We start from the raw sequence: 18,923 nt of genomic DNA on the forward strand, positions 1-18,923 counted from the left end.
GGCATTAAACACTGTCCACTGTGCAGCATCTAAATTTAGTTAATTGCCAATTTTCAATTATAGTCTCATTTCCTTCAAAAATGTAAGAAATACAAATATGAATCTGTGGCATACTGGACTTTACTGTAGGTGTTTAGCACACTGTGTAATCGGAATACAATTACTGTCTATACTGTTTATTCTATGAGATAAAATGAAAAAAACTTTGATAAAATTTAATGATTTTGTATGTGACATACCTTTAGGATTGCTGCATAATGCCATCCAGGAGCTTTCACCAACTGAAAGTTCTGTTGCATTTAAGGGTATGTCTGAACGATTGAGCTGATTGCCTGACATCTCATCTTCCTTTCTTTGGTGAGAAAATTGAACAGAATTGTCAACATCGCTTAGATAAGACGTATGTACTTTCCCCATTTCTGGATGCAAGAAATTCATTTCCTGCTCCGTGCTCCATGACTGTTTTCCCCACAGTCGCCATTCTTCATTCAGCATTCTCACAATGCACTCCAGCTGTAAGTTGGCTTTTATGTATTTTTCAAGATCCTGGTTGAGAATCTGATTCTCCTCAGTAAGTATCTCCACAACCTTTGACATCATTTCACATTTCTTGACAAGATCACTTGAGCAACTTTCAGTCAACTTCTTCCCATGATTTACTTGTTCCATCTCATTCAGGGATCCGTCCTTCATAGTTGACTTTTCCATTTTTACTTCATCAACATTTTTCTGCAGATACTTGTTTGTAGGAACTGAATTTTTCAAGGACTTTTCCAGTTTGTAATTCTTGTTTTTAACTTCCTGAACAAGTTGGAAAAGCATCAGATTCTTTGTCCTCATGACCGCATACTTTGCTTTTGTACATTGCATTTCACAACTCGTCTTTTCCAATTCATTTCTCAAGAAAATTGTCTCTTTTTTTAATTCATTTAAACTTTGATTCATTTGCAGATTCTCAAACTGCAATGAATTTGCATTAACAGCCTGAACTGCTTCCTTTGTCTTCTCTAACTGCAAAACTGTTTCTTTTGCATCAATGACAGTGAGTAGGTCTTCTTTTTCCTCCGTCATCTTATCTACCAATCTTATAAAGCTTTCCTTTTCAGTGATTAATTGCTGTCTTTCTGCTTCAAGTTCTCTGTTTTGCCTCTGGAGATCCTCATGCCTCCTAAGTAATGAGTTGAACTCTTCAATGCAAATCTTCCTTTTCCCCTCCATTTCATTAAATTGAGCCTGGAGTGTTCTTTTTTCTTCTGCCAACTTAGAAACTAAGCTTTTATATTCCGAATTTTCCTGCAGGACAGAATCAAAAGTTGTGAGTTTGCCAGTTACTGACTGAATATCTGATTTCTCATCCTTTAGCTTCAATCCATTTATCAAACGATTGCGATATTCTGATAAAGGAAGCCAGGAGGCATATCCATCTGCAGGAGCACTAATCTCATCCATCTTTTCCACTACCATTTTATTTGAATAACCCTTTTGCTTCTCCATATGACAAACAAGGCTGGCCCTTTCTAAAGTTGATTCATGACTTGAAATACTCTCGGGTGTTTCCTGAAGAAAAATAAATTCATTTATTCTCTCTTCCATTTGGTTGTCATAAATCACTGCATTATTTTCAGTTTCGGTCCAGTGGTTTCCATAATGTGGGCCATTAAAACCATTTCCTTTCCCCAGTTGCCTGTGAAGATCTACCTTGCAACCCTCCATTACACTCTGTAACCTAGTTACTAGAGTTTCCAGTTCCAAGGTCTTCTCTTTAATGTCTACTTTGATTTGCAGATTTAAACTTCCAAGGAAAAGCGATAGCTCGTGAGGGGTTTGGGTAGACCTTAAAGCAGTTTCTTTATCCATAAGCTGAGCAATACTTTGAAGGCGCTTAAGTTCACAATTAAGGATCAACTCCCAATTCTGTGATCTTTCCGGGTGTAGCTTCATCTGTTCACTGGCAATACAGATTTTCTCTAATATTGCCCGACTTTCATTGTTATATTGCAGTAAATGTACCTCGCTTCTGTCGTGACCATCCACAGCTTTTGAGGTCAGAGAGGAGTTTAAATTTGAGTTGGTTGACAGTGCTGCAGAATGACATGGGAAACCTGAACCACAGACTGGAAAAGATGTTTTATAAACAGTTTGATTGCTCATGTGCTGAAGGGTTTTGTTTTCTAATGGGTGTTCTTCAAGTAAGCTTACTGACAGCAGAGATGCTGAATTATCTTCCGAAGATAAGAGAAGTGAGTTGTCATTTTGAATTAAGCCTTCATTCATCTTATTAACATGAATTTCATCCATCAGATCAGTCTTATCAATAGATGTACTATGTTCTATACTGGAACTTGGAGAAGAAACTCCTGGACTGCCCCAGCCCTAAAATATAGTAAAATAAAATCACTGAGGTAACGCTCAGCAACAGTTATTTTTAAATGAAGTTGAAAAACTTTGGAGAAAAAGCCTTCTGATTATTAAACTACAGAAAATATGATGTAAGTAATTTCTGGCTGGAATAGAATGTAAATAAGTATTGCTAAAAAAAAACTTTGTCAAAATCTTTCCTCTAGCACTCATCAGGACAAGTTGCAAGAATACAAAGTAAAACCATCATGTTAATTGCATGAACATTGTTTGCAAAGGCATTGTCATGGGCAATACACCAATTAATAATAATTGACAGTTAAGTACCATGCGCTGTTTAAATTTTGCACCTCATAGGCTGACTGATTGTTCAAGGCAGTGCCTACTTGGATTAAATGTATGTTCTTTCAACAATACTCATAAAGTACAGAAAGCTAAAACCTAAACTCCTGGTTCTGTGGGAGCTTGACCCCACCCATTCAGGCTGCTTCTATTGTTCCAACTTTTAAAAACACCCAAGGCCTCACAAGCTGTTTACTCGATTAGCTTTGAGCTGATGGCTTGATGCCTCTGTCTCGACCTTTCTTCTTAAAAAAAAGGCAGGACAAAATACACTTCTTCAAGCCATAGTATCACCACAACAATATCTGCAGAGAAATAGATTGTTGCACCGGAAGACACCTCCTCAGCTAAAACAAATTTGTTGATTACCTCACTGTGACGAGTCTACGATGGCTGGGAAAGACAGACCCAAAACCACTAGCAGATGGAGGACTGCCAAAGACCAAGTCCCTGTTCAGCCCCAGGCAGGACAGAGGGTCATGTGGAGTTGATAACTGGGGAGTTTGTCCAATAGCAAGCGAAGGAACAGGAGCAGCTGATAACTATGGCTTGTAGGACACAATGGCCCTCATTGTCCAGAAGGTGACAAGAAGATAGGGAACCTACCACTCACAAGGAGATAGGGTGGTTCTGGAGGCATTAGTCATGTCTCAAAGTGGGGAAATGTGACTTGTTTGCTCTGTTTTTCTCTCTCCCTGCAGATGTTGCTTGACCTGCATCTTAGTATTTATTATAGAATTCCAGCATTAGCAGCATTTTACTGTTGTATAAGAAATAACTGAACTGTAAAGGCCCTCAGATAAGTATCCCTCATTAGGGTAACATGTTATTAATAGCTATTTTGGACAAGGTATTTACCCAAAGGCTGAACATTTCACATCAAGGTTTTTCTCAACCATTGTCAAATGTTGAGGATTAGGACAACAAATGATAAAAAAAAGAACATATATGTGCTATGGTTAGTGATTGTCTTAGAAGAAGGGGTTATCGTTTACAGAGCACCATTGTGCAGGGTTACACACTAAGCAGAATTCTGTCCAATTACCAAAGAAATTGTGAATGGAATTTTGTCTAAACACTGCACCTTCGATAGCTGAGCATCTTCATGATTACAGGTGGGAGACTGCTGAAATGGCCTGAACTGATGACTGTTTGTATCCAATTCCCTACTGTTGAATATCTCATTTATCTCTGACTGAACCTGAAGTACAAAACAGTTAATGTAAAAATTTTATAAATCACCATAGACATAATATTTACAGATGAAGAGACCAATTTAGTTCAGACAGCAGATTAATTGTGACTTTAACTCAACATTATGTCACAGCTGACACTTGAATAAGCAAAAGGTTGCTTATCCATTACTCTACTTTAGCAAACACACTCCTCCTGCCACCTATCCTAAATATCCCTTTCACCAGTTTTCATCTTGGTCTGATGCTTTTGACATTATGTTCTAGATTAACTGCATCAATGTCACTTAATATTTTGTATGTTTTGATGATAGTAAATACTCAGTAATTGGTGTTTGAGGCTGAACTGTCCCTTTTTCTTCCAGTTAAGTTACAAACATAGAGAATGTTTGATGTCCTTAAGTTTAGCTCCTTTATCCAGTGGTCTCTCCATTCATCCATAACTTCAAATACGATGTGCTCATTTTATCTCTACAACATTGACTTGTCCACTGTTCGGCAAATTCTATTTCTCTGACAGCATAGAAATCACCTCCTCAATGTGAATGATTTTTCAAACCAACCTTCTTGGGATGCTGGGATGTTGCTGTGTAACTCCGTGAGTCTCAAATCAGAAATCCCACCTTCTGCTCTTCTGCATATTTTGGGTAACATTTGACTGAGGCTAATCTAGAGAATGTGCTGCCTAAGTACCACTACTATATTTGGGAGTGTCCTTACCTGATATTAACTTCCATATGCATTATGTTAATCAAGAGTGCTTTTGTAATATTATGCAAATCCATATGTAACAAATTTGGTCATTCGACATCTGCAATCTCTGTTAAGTGCTTACAAAATTCTTCTGTGATGAAAATGCATCTTCATACATAGCATCTTTTTATAATCAATGAATGGTCATATTTGTGCAACTGAGCTGATTCAGCAATGTTGCACAGTGGGAAGTATTACAGTAATCTGCTCCGTAGAATGAATGTCCACTGGAGCTAATTTTTGTGAGTTGTTCGATGTCACTGCTGAGTATTGGCTGGTAGAGACTCGAACCATTTCCTCTCGTACCCTGTAAGAAATGTACTTGACCCATTGGGGTCAGTTAGTTCAGTAGTGAAGGGTGGGGGTGGGGTGGTTGGTTTGCTCACTTGGCTGGATGGTTGGTTTGCAATGCAGAGTTCATTTCCCACACTGGCTGAGGTTGCTTCTTCCTTCTCACTTCTTCCCTTGCCTGAGGCATAGAGACCCTCAGGTTAAACCACCCTCAGGTTCTCTCTCTCTAATGAGAGAGTATGGTCCAGCAGGACTATGGCAGGTTTGCCTTTACCTCACCCGTGGCTCATGGCTATGGCAATACTAACACTCCACCTCCTTTAAAGGGACTCACTAAAACCTACCTCTTTGACTGATTACTTGATCACTTACCATAATATCTCCTCTTTGACTTGTTACAATTTTTGTCTCATTGTTTTCCCATGTCGCATCTTGGGATGTTTCACTGTGTTAAAATCGCCAAATAAGTGCAAATTGTCACTGAGCTTGCAGGAATTAAAATAACTAATGGGAAAATAGACTGCTTACTTATCTGCAAGCAGGTTTTCACAGGAATTGTTCGTAATTTCGTGTGAAATCAAAGAGGAACTAAAGCTAAGAAAGGGCAATAAATAGAATCATAGAACCTTAGAGATAAAAGAAGTCCAAATTATCCAGAGTGGATGTGAAAGGCATGGTTAGGTTATCTTTGTTTTTTTTCAGAGGGATTGTAAATGCATAGATTCTGAAATGTTTGTGTTTATCTATTTAAAGGAGCTTCTAAATTTTGTGCAATGAAAAGGGAGTGACCAGTTCTCCCAGCTCAGCTTTTCTCTGGCTTGGTTTCATTTGGATTTTAGCAGAGTCAAAAAGTGTGACACTGGAAAAGCACAGCAGGTCAGGGAGCATCCGAGGAGCAGGAGAATCTACCTTTTGGGCATAAGCCTTTCATCAGGAATGTGGAAGTGGAAGGGGGCTGAGAGATAAATAGGAGGTTGGGAGTGGGGCTAGGGGGAAGGTAGCTGGGTAGGCAATATGTGAATGCAACTAGGAAAAATTGAGGGCTGCAGATGCTGGAGATCAGAGTCGAGAGTGTGTGGTGCTGGAAAAGCATAGCAGGGCATGCAACATCTGAGGAGCAGAAGAATTTATATTTCAGCAGGAGCCCTTCATCAGGAAGGGCTCCATTCCTGATGAAGGGCTCTTGCCCGAAATGTCGATTCTCCTGCTCCTTGATATGTGAATGCAAGTGGGGGTCATTGTGATAGGTTGTTGGGCCAGGTGGAACAAATAGGTTGGAAGGAAGATAGACCGGTGGGACAGGTCAAGAGGGTGGTGCCAAGTTGGAGGTTTGGATCTAGGATGAGGTGGGTGGAGGGAGATAAGGAAACTGGTGAAGTCGACCTTGATGCCGTGTCATTGAAGGGTCCCAAAGCGGAAGATAAGGCGTACTTCTTTCAGTCATTGGGTGGCTTGGCTTGGGTGGTGGAGGAGGCCCAGGATTTACATGTCCTTAGGGGAGCAGGACGGGGTGTTGAAGTGGTCGGCCACAGGGCAGTGGGATTGTTGGGTACATATGTCCCAGAGATGATCCCTGAAATGCTCTGCACATTGGCGTCCTGTCGCCTCAATACAGGGGACACAGTAGGTGAGATGGGTGCATGTGTAGGAAAATCTCTGACGGATGTGTAAGGATTCTTTGGGGCCTTGGAAGAAGAAAAAAGATTTTAGCAGTCTGGCTGTTCAGAGCTGCTGGTCAGTTGTTAGCTGGGAATCCAAAAGAAACAGCTACATGCAAGAAGATGTTCCATGCTGAGTCCCTCTGCCATCTCTCTCTCTCTCCTGTCAGACCCTGAGTTTGATTTTACCTTCCTTGCCAAAGGGTGTTTATGGGAATTGTTACAGGAATTTGGAACAGCATCATTAAGTTGGGATAGTCTGGTGGGTTTTCAGATCGATTAGTTATTATGTATTCTGTTCTCTTTTGCTTGCGTTTCATTTGGTACTCTGTAAATAAATTCTATAAATAAAGGGATTTTGACCAACTGCATCCCTCCTGGAATATACACTCTACACCTGCTCAAAACAACTAGAAAAGTTAGGGTCTGGGTTGCCTTTTTGAAATGTTTTAACGGAGTCTAGCCTGGTGCATAACACTGTAAAAATGATCCCAAGCTTCTGATTGCTTGTCATTTTAATTCACTATGTAGTGATTGGAACCAGGTTGACCTTGTTGACTATGAGGTCATTGATTGGGGTTGTTAACCTGGGCCAATCAGAAAAACCCTTGCTGACTAATGTAACTAGGATCTTACTGGAGGGAGTGGAGTGTTTTATTTCCCCCCCCAACTCTATTTTGATTTAATCCCTGCTCTCCCCTTCACTTTTTTTGATCACGCAGCATTGCCCTTTGATGAGAAGGGATGGAAATGTGTTGCTGGAAAAGCGCAGCAGGTCAGGCAGCATCTAGGGAACAGGAGAATCGACGTTTCGGGCATTAGCCCTTCTTCAGGAAGGGCACTGCTTGTCACTGGCCACTCTGGTGTTTCCTTTCTTCCTGGTGGTGGGAATTGAATAAAGATTTGTACACCTTGTGTCTTTCACTGTGTCTCACACCTGCACACATACATCACAGGTTCTGGGGAAAGTATAAGCACTACCACAGTTAGGCGGTAGTGTGGGAGTTAAAACAAAAAGAAAAAGATATAACCAGGATCTCCTCAGTTTAAGCTTGAGTTTAAGTTTGAGCTTTGACAAAGGGTCAGTTAGACTCGAAACATCAGCTCTTTTCTCTCCTTACAGATGCTGCCAGACCTGCTGAGATTTTCCAGCATTTTCTCTTTTGGTCTTTTCAGTTTAAGGGACTGACTTTGTGCTGGCTGGGCCACAGTCACTGTGTTCCTGCTTTTGTTGATTCCTGTGTTTTGGAGGAGGAGAGTTTTATTTTTCTTTCCTCTTGTTTAGGGAAGACATTTGTTCTTTTGGTTTCTTTATTGTTTTATGTTGTGTTTTTTTTTCCCCTAAAATAATTTTGGTTATCAGGGGACTTGAGGCATTTGTTTTTGGGACCCTGTTTTTCTGTAGTTTTTTTTACTGCCAACTGTTTTATATATGTATGTCAATTTGTAAAATGTTGTTGAAAACCTCCTCAGTTCAGGGGGACTGACTCCAAGCTGGCTGGCCACAGTCAGTGCATTGTGCAGTAATAAATAAAGGGTGACTTGGTGACAGAATACCAGACTCTGTGCAGTTATGTCACACCACCTTGTTTTTATACAGAAATGTTCATCGTTCAGCCATTCATACTTGGTGTAGACAAATACTTTGTTTCTTTACTACAATGATTATCACTCCCTTTGATTTTTTTAAATTTTATGACATCTCTGTCATTTAATTTTTCCATCAACCACATTCCTTAATATCTGTGTACTATTCCCTTGCCCATTTTCAACCTGCATAAAATCATTACATTTCCATTTTATTTTAGTAAGAAAGGAGTCATATTCAACTAAAAACGTTAACATTGTTTCTCTCTCCATTCTGCTGCCAGAACAGCTGAGCATTTCCAGCACTATCTCTTTTATCTAACTGCTATCTCTCTGGTTCATGATAGACTTCTCCTCTCAGACTGTGTCTATTTTTCCTCTATGCGATGAGATAGAACAGTCAAATTTAAGTTGAATGACCCTGCAGTCGGGAGAGCAGTGGTGCCTATTGGGATGTCTGTATTGTAATTTTTTTGTGTGTGGAACATTAGAGGATGTAGGGGTGATGGTAGGTTTTGTTTAAATGCTGGGAATTGGCACAATTAAAATGCAAAGTGAAAGGGAAAGAGAAATGATTTAAGCTCTTTTTAAAAGTTCAGTGGGATAAAGGTCATCCCTATTTGGGAGGCAGAGAATTGACAAGTCATTGGCACCTTTGAATTTTTAAATGCCAATTATTCAATTGCTTTGAACTATACTGTTATGGAATATGAAACATCATTATTGTTAGATCCTGTTCAAATCTACACTGTGGCAGAAACATATGTCACCATTGAGAGAGAGGTACAGTTCAGAGACAGCTAGCTACTTAAAAGATAAGCTGCCTCCAGTCAAGTCTTGTTTTGGCACGCCTGTCGTGTGGAACCTAACCTGCGCAAAACAGAATAGGTCAGTACAGGTCTATTGTTTCTTGGTTATGCAATTTACTCCTTTTAGAGTGGCAAGCTACCTCTTTGGAACTGGTTCTGAGAGACCTTTCAAAGGAGATAAGCTGCCCTTTGGTGGAAGTAAGGTACTCATTGTCAGCGTGATAGAATTCTTTGAGGAAAGACCAGGTATCCTTTGGAAAGAACTGTCAAACTGTCAGAGAACTATCAAAATTGTCCAAGAATTGACAAAGCTGCCAAAGAGCTGTCAAAGTGGTCAAAGGATTTAACTTTGTTAGGCTTAATATTTTTTAAAAGTACATGTGGTATTAAAAAAAATCTGTGCCAGGTATTTCAGACATATGCCTGACAATTGTCATTATAGGATTTGCACTGCATGACTGATTTTCAAGCCTTTCATAGTGGGATGCCTGTTAAGTGAACAGAATGATTGATAGCTCCATGTATCCATGGAAATAAAAATTAGTTTTACTCGTGCGAAACATTTGTTTTCATTAGCGATTAGATGAAGGAATTCCAATATATTAAAAGATTTATTTCAATGAATTAAAGTTTTTAACAGTGACACTATCACAGACATATTTTTATTTTACATCAGTGTGCTACCTGAGGTCTGCCTGTCTTTTGGTACTGTTTAAATTGGCATGGATAAACAATGACAAAGGGTGATGGATAGAGGGGCATACATTGGCATGACTGGGCACTAAATTGGTAGAAGGGCTTTAAAGGTCTGGGGAAGAGTTGAACTGGGGCGTAAGTTGGCATGTAAGTTATGAAGGGCTGGGGTGGGTAGTGTTATGACACAGGGTAAACCCTTCTGCCAATTTAAAGCAGGCACACAGAAAAGATCCCACAGTCCAAAGATGTGCAGGTTAGGTGAATTGGCCATGTTAAATTGCCCGTAGTATTAGGTGAAGGGGTAAATGTAGGGGAATGGGTCTGGGTGGGTTGCTCTTTGGAGGGTTGGTGTGGACTTGTTGGGCCGAATGGCCTGTTTCTACACTACAAGTAATCTAATCTAATCTAATCTCGTAATCTGTTCAAGTATGAGTGACAAAGAACTACCAAATCCCACTATTTAAAGAACAAATTAACAATTTATTCTTTTACTCCTAGTAAAAGAAAAACATTAAACAACATTTATCTACACTGTAAACCTTCATTGTCTGATCAATTATCTACCCCCCACTCTACAATGATATACTGATCCGCTCAAAACCCCCTGATGAAGTTTTAACAAGAAATTCAAATTTCAAAACCAGTCAGCTCTCAGTATTCCCTTTGTAATTCCCTCTGTAGATTTCCCTGTCTTCTTTTCTTAGGTCTTTTGCTTCACAGATTTCATATGAACAGGTACTTTTTAGAGAGCAGTTCTGCAGGCCATCTATATTTGTTGGTGCTCTTTGCCACTCTGGCTAACTGTTCAAAATACCCAATTTTTATACCCCAAACATTGGATCGTCTTATTGATTTGAGGTCATTAAAACCTTAAAATTCAAATTTGATTGGATTTTGGAATCTTGGGGCATAATTTAAACTGATTGGCCGAATTCGAATTTGTTGTGTACCATGGCAACTCAGCTCCAGCTATTTGTTTCACAACCAAATGTTACATTTTTAAATTGTTCAGCACATTCTGTGCTTCAGTCAGTCCTTGCCAGCTTTCACTCTCTCTTAAAGGTACAGTACACACATACACCTTCATAACAGTATGGAGCAGCATGTTTTCACACCCAGCTGCCTATGCGATCATTCCAGGATTTCCCAGCCTGCCACTCAGGAATGAAAACTCAGGGTTCCAGGCCTCTTTATCCCTCTTTATAGCCAAGGAGCCATGTCTTCATTCCCAACCGAGGAGCACAAATCCAGGTCTAAATTTTTCAGATCTTTTAATCTTACGAAAATGAAGCTAACTACTTTGTCAATGAATTGCAAGAATTGCTTACCGAGCTGGCTTTCTGCAAAGTCTGCTGGCGGAGGGCATCAAATGATACAAGATGCTGTTGCAACACCTAAAGTATTTTTTAAAAGAAGTGTTCCATTATTATAATAAGACAACATATTTTTAATATTGGAGTCACAAAGCATTCTATTAGATACACATACCATCAATGGTACTTTTCAGCAGATTGCTTAAAATTTTGTTTTTCAATAGAATTATATGAAAAAGGGTCTGAAGGTAACTCATGCGGAAGCATAGATAACAGAATATAGTGGTTAGGCTCAATGATCAGTTTCTGTACTGTAATGCTATTCTGTTCCTTATAATGCTTTAGAGTTCTGGCAGTGGTTTACAGCAGACAATAATCACATTCTTATCTATGTCCCACCCAAGTCTACTAACTGATGCTCAGTTACTTCTAGCCTGGCAGTTCATGCTCTTCTTTCAGGATCCTTCTTCATCTGGTTCTTCAGCTAGGAGAAAGTGAGGACTGCAGATGCTGGAGGTCAGAGTTGAGAGTGTGGTGCTGGAAAAGCACAGCAGGTCAGGCATCATCCGAGGAGCAGGAGAATCACTGTTTCGGGCATAAGCCCTTCAGCAGGATCTTTCTCCGTTGAGTCCCTGGCTGACTCTCCGACCTCTGATTGATGAAACCCAAAGGGTAACATAAATTTAAGGATCAGTCACATTTGGGAATAAACAATGTGGTTGTACTGGAACTCTGCTTTGACTTGTGCAAGATGAGACAGGTCAGCATGTCTCATCCACCAGTTTTACTGATATTTTCCTTAAAGGTACCTAGTGAACTTTAAATTTCATGATGAAAAATACCCTTTATTTTCCTTATTGGAAAGCTGATAACAGTTAATGTTGATTGCTTCTGCGTTAGCTGTTGTTTAAATTCTATGTTTAGCACACCAAAAATTGGAGGAAGGTAACTCATTGAAAAGAAGGTTATATTGTTACATGCTATATTACACTATACAGTATTTTCTCTTTGGAAAATGATCATTTGCTTATGTGCATTAGGCAGGTAAAACAGTGGAGAATGAAACGTGAAGGGAGGGACAGAGTTAGGGTTTTGGGCCAGAGATAAACGGGAAGATGTGATGGAGAACTGTTACTCATGCAATGAGTGGCAAAAATATGGATCTCACTGCCAATGGGGGTGGGAGTTTCAGAGGTGATGAATTATTTCATTAAAGAAATTGGATAGGGGCTTAAGGGAGATAAACCTGGAGGGCTCCAGGGATATTGCGAGTGAATGGGACTCACTGGATTACTCTGCAGAAAACCAGCATGGACCTGATGGACTGAATGGCTTCCTTCTATGTCAAAATAACTCTATGACTCTCTGACTCGTAACTTACTTTTAAAGCTGACTCTGGATTAAACTGCTTTTCCATTACTTCTGAGGAGCTTTCTGCAATACAAAGATATCAGAAATATGTTACCAGTAGGCACTGTTTGAAAAGAGTCGGCCAAGTTACAAATGAACATCTGTATGGTATTAGGTTGGTCTGTTATAGCACAAATTTGCTGTAACATGATGAATTGGGGACACTGTTTCCACAGCACAAACCTTTAAAATGTGAGTTGGCTGTAACGCAATTACATCACCAACACTTTAAGCGCTTTTTCTAAAGTGCGATTTTTTCTATAATGCAGGGTTGCTCAAGAACCCAACCATCATGTTATAGATGAACTGTCTGTAGGTCATGACCTTAAGCTGTTGCACATCCCTCACATAGATGCTACAGTGCTCTCATTATTGCTCTGCTGGCTTGTCCGACAACTATTTAGCAGTTGGTGGGCCATTAAGTGTCAAAGTCAAACCTCCGTTCCATTCAAGGAAAGGAGTCCCAATCAGCCAGACATATGGCCGGTTGTTTTCTGGGTGCAAGCAATGCCACTGCTGGGACTGCCATCAGTCCACAGTGCCGATTGCCTCTGGAGCTAGGCACAGAGGAACGGTGAAATATGGGAGCCAAGGCAGGACAAGCTGGAGGGGCTGAATGGCCTACATGTGTTCTTATAGAGAAAGCAGCACTCCCTTTCCCACCAGCAGCCCAAACTGTGAAAGTTATTGGGCTTCATAACTTGGAGCTGGCCTCCACTTACTGTGCGAAACAGTAGGTGCTGTCAGAGGATCTAGAGTGATTGGGCTGATTGGCAATTCCCCATCATAGAGCAGGGAAGGGGGCAAGTGAGTTGCCTGAGTAGGCACTTTGAATGGCACCCAGGGCATTGAGGTACCCCACTCTCAACTGTGCTCAGCTATTGGGGAGGTAGAACTTAACTCATAGTGAAGAACCAATCAGTTAGATATACCAAACCAATTTGTCTGATTCCTCAGTTTCACCACAGGTAAAGCCTTATTATAATAATTTATTATTTCCTAAACATCTCAGAATTTAGAGCTACCCAGATCAGGTTCAAAATCTGCAGGATGGGACATGAAAAATATAATTACTTTTATAATATGTGACGCTATTCAAAACTCTTATGACTCTTACATATACTGCCTAGTACTAAAACCTTTTTTCAGAATTATCCACTTACTTAATCTGCCAATTTCTCTTTGAAATTGCCATCTACAGCACGTACTGTACCTCCTGCCCTAATGTCACCTGAAATCTTGGATTCTCGACTCTCTATTCCTTTATATATTTGGGAATAAGCTGAATCCCTGGTATAGACCCCTGGCCTCTAAACTATTTCACACTGCCATCCCTCTAAACACCACTTCTGAGTACACTCCCTACTTCTACTCCTCTTTCTCAATTAATTTCAAACCCACATCACCATATCACCTCCTGTTTTACATATTCTGATTTTTGTTTTAAGCCCTTGTGTAGTGTCTCACCATGTACCTCCTGAAGGTCTATATTGGCCAATAAAAACTCAGGCAAAGCCTAATCTTCACATATTCATCTTGACACTCCTTGATCAGCTCATCTTTGTTCAAACACTCAATCTCTCCTTGATGATAGAGTTCAGCAGCTCTCACGGCCGACTGATCTAGCTCTCCCAGGGTTCACTAGTTATATAACCTTGCACTTCATTGTTCCAGCAATGGTCCTGATACCAGTCGCCCATCTCTCACCAGGAGACAGGGTGATGCCAGGAGGTACCAAGCCAGAAAAGATTTCATACCCAGGCCCCTCAAATATCTGCTCTCAGGACACTCCAGAGATGATCAGGTCCTCCACCCCAGTTCCATATTTGGAAGTAGAGTCGAGGAAGATCCATGCTCCTCTGACACAAAGACCATGCCATGGCTATCTAAACACAAGACCTTCCACCACCACCCCTGCCGCCCAACCTCTTCCTGTGACCAAATTTCCAAGACCAATCGTCTCCACTGCTAAGCAGGCTCCCGCTTAACATCCCCCACCCCCCCGTCCACCAACCTTGCCCCCTGACTGTGGAACCAGGGACTACACTGAGACACAGTGGGATAGAGAAAGAAGAAAGTATATTGAAGCCACTTTGGTGACATGGGTGAAATTGCACTGTATGTGAAGCAAAACATTTCTATAAACTTCACTGGTTTAGCACTATATCTGATCATCTGAGTCTCTGTTTAACTGTATGTAACTAGATCAGCATGATACCTAACTTCATGAGACAGGATATGCCATGAAGCAATAAGAGTCTGCTGCAGCATGCAGAACTAAGATGAAACATGATCTATACAGGACAATGAGCAATTGGTGCTAAACCATCTCTATTCTTTCTCTGGCCTCTGTGCCCAAAAGTGTTGGTGTTAATAAATTGATCAAAGCTGTCTGGAGCAAGAAGATGTAGAGCACACAAGGAGCCAACATATTCCCATCACCCAGCGATTAGGGACCCTACAGGTCACTGTCATGCACACTGCATAAATCTGTGTGTAATGGTCTTGGTCTCTAAAGGGCCTCATATTGTAGTTGCTGCAGTTCCTTTCTTCACAGGTCAAGATATTTACTGTACCTAATTCTGGGTGTGATCCATTTTCTTTCACATTGCACCGTATAATGTACGGTGGCAAGGAGCACTTTTCGGCCAGTGGCTTCCAGCCTGTATCTCTATGAACATCCAGATCCCCTTCCTGATAGTTCCTTTGTCAACCACATAGGTTGATATTGCTCCAGGTCATTTCCAACCCATTTACAAGAGCTTGCACCTGCCCACTTTTCTTATCCAGCCCCTCTGGGTGCCAGTCAAGTGGGCTGCTTTGTCCTGGATGATGTCAAGCTGGTGGACAGGCTTTAGAGAGATGGGAGATGAATTACTCATTTCAGAATTCCTAGCCTCTGATATGCTTTTGCAGCCACCGGATTTATATAGCTAGTCCAGTTCCATTTCTAGTGAATAGCAATTCCTCGGATGTTGACAGTGTGGTGATGGCAATGCCATTGAATGTCAAGGGATGAGGTTGTATTCTGCCTTGTTGGAGATGGTCATTGTCTGGCACCTCTGTGCCATGAATGTTACTTTCAATATATCAGTGCTGATACCATGGGTGAGGGAATCTTCCATCTCCATTGCCAAAAATGCTTGGCAGCATCAGAAGTTGCTCAAGCCCTATAGAACATAGTTGCAGAGTTGGTCTCTGCCAGGTGTTGAAGGAATTAGGTGGGTAAAAATATACTTGACTTCACCTTCACCAGTCTGCCTGCTATGGATGCGTTTGTCCATACCTATTGCACTATTCTTGTGATGACAAAGTCCTGTCTTTACATTACGATACCATCCATCATGTTGTGTGGCAGTACCACTATGCTAAGTGCGATAGCTTTTCAACAGATCTAGCAGATCAAGACTAAGCATTTATTGAGGCACCATTGGCCATCTGCAGCAGCAGCAGAACAGTACTGAAATGTTATTTCCATTCTCATAGCCCAGCACTTTTCCTGCTCTATCCATTACCATCAAGACAGTGGATCAAACCTGTGCCATGTGCAGCATTAGGCATTCCTAACAATGAGGTGACAGCCTGGTGAAGCTACCAAACAGGACTACTTGCATGCCAAACAGCCTTATCAGCAAATGATAGGCAGACTTAAGTGATTCCACAACCAATGGATCAGATCTAAGCTTGGCCATCTTACCACAACGGTTGGGAATGGCAGTGAACAACTGAACGAGTCAATGGAGGAAGAGGCCCCAAAATATCCCCTTTCTTAATGATGAGGTAACTCAGCACATCCGTGCAAAAGATGAGGCTGAAACATTTGGCAGCTTCTTCAGCCAGAGTGGATGGTCCATCTCGGCCTCCTCCAAAGGTTCCCAGCATCACTGATGTCAATCTTCAGCCAATTTGATTCACTCCACGTGATGTCCAAAAATGGCTGAAGGTTGGATACTGCAAAGGCTATGGGGTCCGACAACATTCTGGCAATTATACTGAAGACAGATAATGCGTGTGGACATCAACTACTTCAGAGTCATTAATGGTGATGAACATTGTGCAATCATCAGTGAACATCCTCATTTGGACCTTATGATGCAGTTTATGGTGGCTTAGTCTTGCACGTTTCCCTGAGCATCTCCTGCAGAGATGTCCTGTGACTGATGTTATTGACCATCTGCAAATACAAACATCTTTCTTTATGGTATGGGTTTCTCTGCTGAACTCATTGGTTTCACTATTTGTTCAGTTTTTATTTTTGAAAGGTGGATTGGAGAATCTATTCAGGTGAAAGTGAGGACTGCAGATGCTGGAAATCAGAGTCGAAATTTGAGTGATACTGGGAAAGCACAGCAGGTCAGGCAGCATCTGAGGAACAGGAAAATTGATGTTTCGGGCAAAAGTCCTTCATCAGGAAGGAGAATCTATTCAATCCATTTGCCATTTCCTAGTTTACAGCAATAATCTATTATTCTTACCTGGCTCATGTCTTGATCTTAAGCCACAAATCCCACACACCAAGCCCAGCTCTTCTTTCTATTTTGAAAGTTTTGAAAATAAATTTTTAAGCTCATCACTTGCTCCAAATCTCAAAACTAAATATAGAATACAGAAAATAGTAAAATAGTAGCAAAAACTGGCCAAACAAAGTATTATGCTGATCAGTTATTTTGCTTCATTTTCAGCACCTGAACTTGTTTCTTTGATCCAAATTTTCTTTTTGTTCTTACCACAAATCAAATGATTCATTCCCTTTCCATCACTTTGCTCAATAGCATTTAATCCACTAGGTGGTAGCGTGCTTTGTAGCTGGAGACCAACCAAATCATGGACGAAGCAGAATTGTCTTCAGGTTAAGATTGGCCAAGACTCAGTTCCTGTCAAATAAAAGTTACTATTAGTGGCAAATTCATCAACTTTCCTGTCTTCTCATGCAGGTGAATATCTTAATGATGTGCCAGCATTTCTGAGCAGTTATCCAGTCATTAACTGTAGTCTATGCTTATATGCCTCCTTTGACATAGAAGCATATAAAATAAGAGCAGGAGTAGACTATTTCACCATTTGAGCCTGTTCTGCTATTCAATATGACCATAACTGATCATCCGGTCAGTACACTGTTCCTTCTTTCTCCCCGTACCCTTTGATCTCTTTAGCCTTAAGATCCACTAACTACTTCTTAAAAATATTCAATGTTTTGTTCTCAACTGTTTTGTGTGGCAGAGAATTCCGCTGGTTCACCACTCTCTGAAGAAATTTCTCACCTCATTTGGAGCCTGTTGAACATCCCAGTTGGTCTTTGGTACAATAAATCATGATTAAAGACAACAGTTAGTCCTGTTGCATATGATCCCCCTCGCAGTGACATGGTCCTCAAGTTGACTAGTGACAGACCTTTATAAAGCTTTACCCTCAAACTTGAAATAAACCTTTTTATTTGTTCAGCAGTTGGTGCACTGAAGCAACAAGCCCATTTAGAGAATGAGAAAAACTCCTTCAAGACCACTTGTGTAATGTGACATTTAACACTCATTTATTAGTACTTGAAGTGACTGAAAACAATGTAGATCCTCACTCACCACAAGAAGTCCAATAGAACTAATCTCCTGTTATAGTTGAAGAAATAGCTCAGCATGTGGTTATCAATTGAAATAATATATACAAGTATCCCTGTGAGGACAGATGAAAAGGGTCAATGTTGTCATGGCAAAGGAAACTGGAGGAAGATGGTCAATTGAATTCATCACAGAGAAAGCAATTTCTGTTTGATGCTCGAAATAAATTATAATAACCTTCCGTAAACATGTTGGTCAGTAAAAACTAAGTCTGGTGTATGCTTAAAGGGCTACTTCACTGATGGAGGAGTTGTGAATGGCTAACAAGCAGCCCCATACTAACTGTTGAGTAGAGAGTGGGTCACTGTTAAAAAAACTGAAGTGGTTGAACTTAGAACATGTCTGTACTATCTACAAGGCGCACTGTAGTAATTCACCAAAGCATCTTTCAAACCCAAAATCACTACCCTCTGCAAGGACAAGAACAACAGGTACATGGGAACAACACAAACTGCCAGTTCCTCTCCAAGCCACACATCATCTCAACCTGGAATTTTTAAAAATTCATTCGTGGGACATGGGCACATTGGCTGGTCAGCATTTACCTCTTGCTGAGGTATTTGTATCATCGATAGTCACAGGTGAGATGCTGGAAGACTGGACGTTGGTAAACGTGGTACCACTGTTTAAGAAGGGCGGTAAAGACAAGCCAGGGAGCTATAGACCGGTGAGCCTGACCTTGGTGGTGGGCAAGTTGTTGGAGGGAATCCTGAGGGACAGGATGTACATGTATATGAAAAGGCAAGGACTGATTTGGGATAGTCAACATGGCTTTGTGCGTGGGAAATCATGTCTCACAAACCTGATTGAGTTTTTTGAAGAAGTAACAAAGAAGATTGATGAGGGCAGAGCAGTAGATGTGATATATATGGACTTCAGTAAGGCGTTCGACAAGGTTCCC

The 18,923-nt window shown here is 40.8% G+C and overlaps 1 protein-coding gene across 1 annotated transcript in view; it reads right to left on the reverse strand.

Moving 5' to 3' along the window:
* Positions 1–274: 274 nt before the first annotated feature.
* LOC122556147 (coiled-coil domain-containing protein 110-like) overlaps positions 275–18,923 on the reverse strand; it is a 24,034-nt gene continuing 5,385 nt past the window's right edge. Inside the window, exons 3-7 of the mRNA XM_043702651.1 lie at positions 12,382–12,434; positions 11,016–11,081; positions 3,746–3,901; positions 338–2,373; positions 275–290 (exon numbers count right to left, since the gene is read on the reverse strand). Coding sequence (XP_043558586.1) covers positions 275–290; positions 338–2,373; positions 3,746–3,901; positions 11,016–11,081; positions 12,382–12,434 — 2,327 coding nt within the window. The remainder of the gene's footprint in view (positions 291–337; positions 2,374–3,745; positions 3,902–11,015; positions 11,082–12,381; positions 12,435–18,923) is intronic.

Source organism: Chiloscyllium plagiosum, chromosome 2 (genome assembly GCF_004010195.1).
Source record: "Chiloscyllium plagiosum isolate BGI_BamShark_2017 chromosome 2, ASM401019v2, whole genome shotgun sequence".
Taxonomy (NCBI): domain Eukaryota; kingdom Metazoa; phylum Chordata; class Chondrichthyes; order Orectolobiformes; family Hemiscylliidae; genus Chiloscyllium; species Chiloscyllium plagiosum.